We start from the raw sequence: 6,206 nt of genomic DNA, 5'->3' as shown, positions 1-6,206 counted from the left end.
CGCCCCGCGGGGACGGGCGTGGCGCGGCCGGGCCACCCGCTCTCTGTGCCCCGTGCAGGTGCTGTCCCGCCTCGGGGTGGGTCCTGGCTGGCGCTTCGTGGACGTGCTGGGCTTCGAGGATGAGGCGCTGCGCGCCGTGCCGAGCCCGGCCTGCGCGCTGCTGCTGCTGTTCCCGCTCACCGAGCAGGTGCGTGTCCCTCCCGGCAGGGAGGCGCTGGCCGCGGTCTGGAGCGCCGCTGCCGTCCACCCGAGCATCAGATGGTTGGGCGTGGATGGGGCTTGGCACTGGCACGGTGTTGCGCTTGGTTCCAGCCTCCAAATAGCGTCAGCTGAGCTGAGCAACCAAACAAGGGCTCTCATTCCGTTCCCATGTTCCTGTGAGGTTTTTGCTTTGTATATCAGGCTGAGGGGAGAAAACCATGGGTCATCTTGAGTATGAGGAATACAATTCCATTACCATGCTGAATCATTGGATCTGGAGAGGCCTACATTACTTCTTCAATATATTCAGTTAGCTTGATGCTAAGAAAGTAAATGAGATGAAAGCAAATTCAATTAATAGGTCCTTAAAAAGAAGGATTACAACTTTCCAATAGCGATCGTTTTTGCAGTTGTTTATACATTGTTCTGGTGGGGAGGGGCTCATGAAGGCAAATCTAAAAGGCCTATTGTAGAGACATGCTGAATAGCCTTGCTCAATGGACTGAAGCAACTGAGAGAGGATATACAAGTGCCTATCCATTTTATTCTTTCCCAGCCCAAGCTATTTCCAGTGTATCGTACAGATGGAGAAGCTAAGAGCAGTGCCTTTGGATATGACTGAATCATGTAGGTAGTCAGTCCATTAAGTGTTGGCCTGAATCCAGTTTAGGCATATGGTGCTTTACTGGTGCCACAAAGATGACTTTCTGAATAAATCTTTGTCCAGTCCTGATACTGATTCTCCTGCATAGCAACTTACTTGTCCAGTGCACACTACAAGGATAGGACTGTGATGAAATGCCTAAAACATTTATGTGTTTACAGCATGAAAACTTCAGGAAGCAGCAGACTGAGAAAATAAAGGACCAGGAGATCAGTTCTAAAGTGTATTTCCTGAAGCAGACTGTCAGTAACTCCTGTGGGACAATTGGGCTGATCCATGCAGTTGCTAATAACAAAGACAAATTGAAACTTGGTGAGTATGAATGTTCTGAAGTGCTTGACTTTCTGGTTTTTTGGCAGCAGATTGAAATGGATATGGTCTATTGGAAGAAAGCTTGCTTTCATGCAAGCCAAGTTAAGGCATCCTGTACTGTTTCAGTTGGTAAGTGGTCTTCCAGCTCTGGGAGAGGGGCATGTGGAGTGTCCTTCTGAAACACAGAAGGGAATGTGCTTCGATTCCTGTCTGCTAGCTGCAGAGGTATTGTCCTAGTAAGCAATGAAAGAGGAAAAAGGCACTTAGCAGGACTGACCAAGGTCTATCTGTAATTAGGAGGCACCGTGTTCAGAAGTAGTTATTGACATTAAGCTTGATGTCAATAGATGAGATGGAGTTCTTCATGCTGCTTCTGTCTAATGTAAATCAATGTGCTCAGAGTAGCCTGTAAATCAGTCTAAAACATGTTTTCTTTTTGCTGGGGAAGTTGTATGGATAAGGGTTTGAAAGGAGATTTTTCTTACCAAGGTAAGGTTCTTGATGGTTTCTTTACTGTAGAGAAAGATTCTTTTGTTGTTCAGAGATTATATCTGCAAAATATAACTACCATTATTTTAAGAGAACTCAGACCCATTCTGTGGTGTGGGATTCCTTTTTATACAAATGAAAACATGTGGAAGTCATAGTGAGCATTTAAGCATAGTTTTGCTTTGTTCTTAAAAAGGATTCACAGGAATAAGACTCTTGATGAGTGAAGCAATGATGCAGCACATCTTTTATGTGCTAGACCTCCGTGTATCTTAGTACTGCATTAATTTATATTCTGGCAAACCAAAGTTAGCAAGTGCTGCCTTCATTTGAAGGCAGTGAGACAATTTAATCTACCCATATTCTGTTAGTTATGTGCCTTACAGCTGGTACCTTTCTTGCATTTCTTCAAAGCAGGATTGAACATTTTTGCCAAATGTGCAGTGGGGAAATGAGAAAAGCTAAATCCCATTTGAAAATTCTTTCCAAAACGAGCATCCAGAATACACTGAAGCACTCCTCCCTGAAACAATTCTGACTGTTTGTGTAGATATCTTCTGTGTTAGTAGCTTGCTTTAAGTGGTGGTTATAATGTGCTTATATTGGACATAGTTACACACTGAATGCAATAGTTAGTGCAAAAAGCATTGATTTCTGTGAGCTGCATCTAAACTATGACTGATGTTTTTTACCTATACTGAATAAAATGTTTGATCATCTTGTGCAGAGGAGGGGTCTGCCCTGAAGAAGTTTCTTGATGAAACAGCTGATTTGTCTCCTGAAGAAAGAGCTAAGCATTTGGCAAATAATAAGGTATATGAACTCCACAAACTGCTGGCAGCTATCAGCACTTAAAGATATAGTAACCTGTACCTGCTTTCTCTTAAGGCTATACAAGAAGTCCACAACTCTGTTGCGCAAGAAGGACAATGTCGGGTAAGACGTGTATGTGTAAAATCTTGGGAAAATGTTTAATCAAGGTGGCAGAGCAACACTTATGCTTTGTCTGTCAGATAGCTGTTACAGTTCATGAGGAAGGAGAAATAAATGACTCATAGATGAATGCTTGTTCAGGATTTTCCCCTCAAACATGGATTGAAAATTTGGATTAAGGCCCAGTTGTAAAATATCATTTTACATTAGAATTTCTGGTTCTTGACCTTGTAAAAGTCTTGCCACAGACCTCTTCTGCTGAACTTAAGTTTTCAGTCCTTTGCTGTCTTGTTGAAGTTTCCTCTGTTTTGTAGTCACAAATTTGGTTTGCAGTACTAGCTTCAATCTAACAAATATATCTGATGGTGTCTCCTAAGGTTGAGGACAACAGTGTGAACTTCCATTTCATCCTTTTTGTCAACGTGGATGGACACCTGTATGAATTGGGTAAGGTCCTATGAACTGCGTTTGGACTGGACATACTTCACACTGCACAGCAGTGTTGGGGGCTCAAGCCCAACAATGATACTTTGTGTTAGTTAAACTGTTTGAGGCTCTCAGTGCCAAAACACAATTTGTATCTTCATCTGAAGACTTTAACTGATGATGGGTTACACTGAAGGCCTAAAGCATATTGTCACTGGTGTAGCTGAGAACAGTTTCCATCTCACTCAGACTATTGACAATTTGTTTTGACTTCCCTGGTATCATCATACATGTACTTGTTTGGGTCTACTATGCTCAGCTCTGCTAATTCAGAGGTATTTCTTCCACAGATGGCCGTATGCCATTTCCTGTAAACCATGGCACGAGCTCGGATGACTTGCTGTTGAAGGTAAGTCATTGCTTGTTTCCCTTGCTGCTTGCTTCCCTGAAAACAAGGCTTATAAAAAGCCTTATAAAGAGGCGAGAAGTCTGCATGTGGTGTACAGCAGCTGTACCTACTTGCAGTACAAGTTTGCTTAAATCTAAGTTTGGCTACTAAAGTTATTGTCCCTAAGAGCTAGATATCTGTTCAGTGTATTTATTAGCCGGTGCTATAAGATTATGCAACTTAGTTGCTGGGACTCAGAGAGGAACTGCAAAGGCCTGTTCTCTACAGGAAGTGTATTTGGTTAGTCTAAGCAGCTGTATTTTTTTCATCCCCTAGGATTCTGCTAAGATCTGCAGACAATTTACAGAGCGTGAAAAAGGAGAAGTTCGTTTTTCTGCTGTGGCTTTCTGCAAGTCTGCCTAAGACTCTGATGAGATGCAAAGAAAGCAGTTTAATAGCACACCAGTAAATGCAGTTTAAACTCCAGTGCTTCAGTACTTGTTAAACACAGCTGTTCTGGTAACTTAAATTATTTCCACCTTTTGCTATACTCAGAAGCAACATCAGCTGAGCTTATGTTAAAGGATGAGCTCAAGTTTTAATGTGAACGGTTTGGACACATCAGATATCTTTAGACTTTTTTCACATGTTAAGTAGAAAATGCTTAACAGGGCTTGTTTGATCTGTGTTATGTTAATTGAGTTGTTGGTTGATATTTCCTTGTCCTTAATGAGAATAAAATGTTCTGCTGGAAGACTAAATGGACTGAAGTGATGACTAATTTTCTCTAAAAGGAGTTGTGTGGCATCCTCTGTAAGTCTTCTTCTCAAAAGACCTTCAAAGCTCTTCTCTGAGCAAAAAGTTAAGTTAACCTCAGGGTAGCAGGACAATTGCATTTTCTAGTGTCTGGGAGACTTTCAAGGATGGAGACACCAGTCTGTGTAACACATCGCATTGCTGCATGCTGCACTACCCTTCCAGTAAGGCTTTTCATAATATCCAGTCTGAAACTTATAAGATGCAATCTGCCACCCTGAATACGTTTAGTTTGGAGGGGTGAGGTGTGATAAATTACCATTCAAGTGTCACCTTAATGTGGTGTGTATTGGTGCTAGAAGCCACAGAATACCCACTGAGTTGGTTGGTGTTATGTTTCCTTATAGGAGACAGTATTAGAACAAGTATTTTCCCTACCTGTAGCTAAACCAAATCTCTGCTGGCTGAGGCAGAACATAATCCTGGGTTAGGCCATGGGTGCTTATGAGCTTGTGATTCTCTTATGAACACCTTTGAAGGGGCTGTACTTATCTGTCCCATCCAAAATGACCTAAAAAGGAGAAACCCACACATGAATTTCTAATAGCAGGATGAAATTCTGGATTCAAGTGAAAGATATTAAATCTCTAATACATGTTCTTTGGCATGAGCCATGACCCGTGGAAACTATTTTTACCTGAGTCCAGTGGTGTTTTCTGGTCTTGCAGCTCCCTGCTGATACTTCAGGTAGCTGTAGGCAAGGATAAAACACCCTCAAACTTGGGTCTTTATTCTAATGCAGTCCCAGTCTGTCCCTGGCAACCATTTTATACAGTGCTGGGTAACATTCTCATAGATGGTCTCAGGGCTTTTTAGAAGGGTAAATCAAGCTTTAATAAAAGCTTTGTGTGGGCTGAAGTTATTTTGTATTGGGCCTTGTTACTGCTCATGTAATTACCTGGTAGCTGAAGCTGGCAAAGGGTTGCAACGTGTTTTAATTTGAAGTCTAAGGAGTTGCTAAACCTCAGGATACTCCAATTCTATGTATCAATGCCTTCAGTTTCTGCTAGCAGTGGAGTGAAAACTATGGCTGGGAAAAGGTCTGTTGTGTGTCATTGTCCTCTACAGCAGCATCATCTTCTGCCTCTTAGTGGAAGTTGTTGTAGGGTGGGGGAGAGGCCTCCTGGGGCACCTCTGCTGCAGCCCTGCTCCAGCGCAGGCTCGGAGCCATGCCTGGGCTCAGGCTGCTTAGCAACACAGCAGAGGCAAGGCAAGGGCCATGAGCACGGGGGAGTGGAAGGTGAAAAAAACCAGCTGCAGGAGGGGGAGCATGAGAGGTGCACATGAGCTGTCTGCCTTCCCTGGGGCAGTGAGCTTTGGTGCTGCACAGGACCCTTTCCTTGCCCTTGGGGCAGTTACTGAGGGTACATGCTGTGCCTCTGCCTGTCTAGAGTCAATGCTGAAGAAACCTGAAAATGCCTTTGAGATACTACTGTATATTTTGTGGATTACTTTTTGTTTTAATTAGCAGTAGAAATGGGGCTACTGAAGTTATTTCAGTGTTTTGTAACTTTTCGTAAATTTTTTTATCATTCTGCTTAAGCTTCTGAGTTAAGAATCTACCAAAAGGCAACATTTTATTAATTTAGACCTCATAAAAAATAGGGAAAGGGTTGTTCTTGCCTTTTTCTTATTATCTCACATTCTAGTCCCAGATATAGTTTCAAAGAATGGAAATAAAGAGAACATTAATTCTTTAGTTTTTATCTATCTACTTATGTATAATGTCCACTAGCAAGGCTGCTGTCCCCTGCAGAAATTATGACAAGGGCTTAGGAAACAGCTGGGCTTTACTTTAAAACACCTTGGGTTTCAGAAACAGGAAGATGAGTTATTGGGGATGGCAAAGATCTGGGGAGTTGGGATAGAGATCTCAAACCGTGCACGGTGATCTGTAAGCTGAGTAGATGGAAGATGTTGCAATATTGCAGTGCAGCTGTTCCAAATGTGTTACTGCATCCAGAAAAAAAGTCACAA

At 42.5% G+C, this 6,206-nt stretch overlaps 1 protein-coding gene across 1 annotated transcript in view; it reads left to right on the top strand.

Moving 5' to 3' along the window:
- Nucleotides 1–4,174, top strand: part of UCHL1 (ubiquitin C-terminal hydrolase L1) — a 4,838-nt gene extending 664 nt beyond the window's left edge. Inside the window, exons 3-9 of the mRNA XM_039699062.1 lie at nucleotides 59–187; nucleotides 1,027–1,177; nucleotides 2,394–2,479; nucleotides 2,555–2,602; nucleotides 2,977–3,046; nucleotides 3,376–3,434; nucleotides 3,750–4,174. Of these exons, the coding sequence (XP_039554996.1) occupies nucleotides 59–187; nucleotides 1,027–1,177; nucleotides 2,394–2,479; nucleotides 2,555–2,602; nucleotides 2,977–3,046; nucleotides 3,376–3,434; nucleotides 3,750–3,836 (630 nt within the window). The 3' untranslated portion in view covers nucleotides 3,837–4,174. The remainder of the gene's footprint in view (nucleotides 1–58; nucleotides 188–1,026; nucleotides 1,178–2,393; nucleotides 2,480–2,554; nucleotides 2,603–2,976; nucleotides 3,047–3,375; nucleotides 3,435–3,749) is intronic.
- Nucleotides 4,175–6,206: the final 2,032 nt, after the last annotated feature.

Source organism: Passer montanus, unplaced genomic scaffold, assembly GCF_014805655.1.
Source record: "Passer montanus isolate IOZ18808 unplaced genomic scaffold, ASM1480565v1 scaffold13, whole genome shotgun sequence".
Classification (NCBI taxonomy): domain Eukaryota; kingdom Metazoa; phylum Chordata; class Aves; order Passeriformes; family Passeridae; genus Passer; species Passer montanus.
Note: the sequence above shows the minus strand (reverse complement) of the source record. Positions and strands in the feature narration are given on the sequence as shown.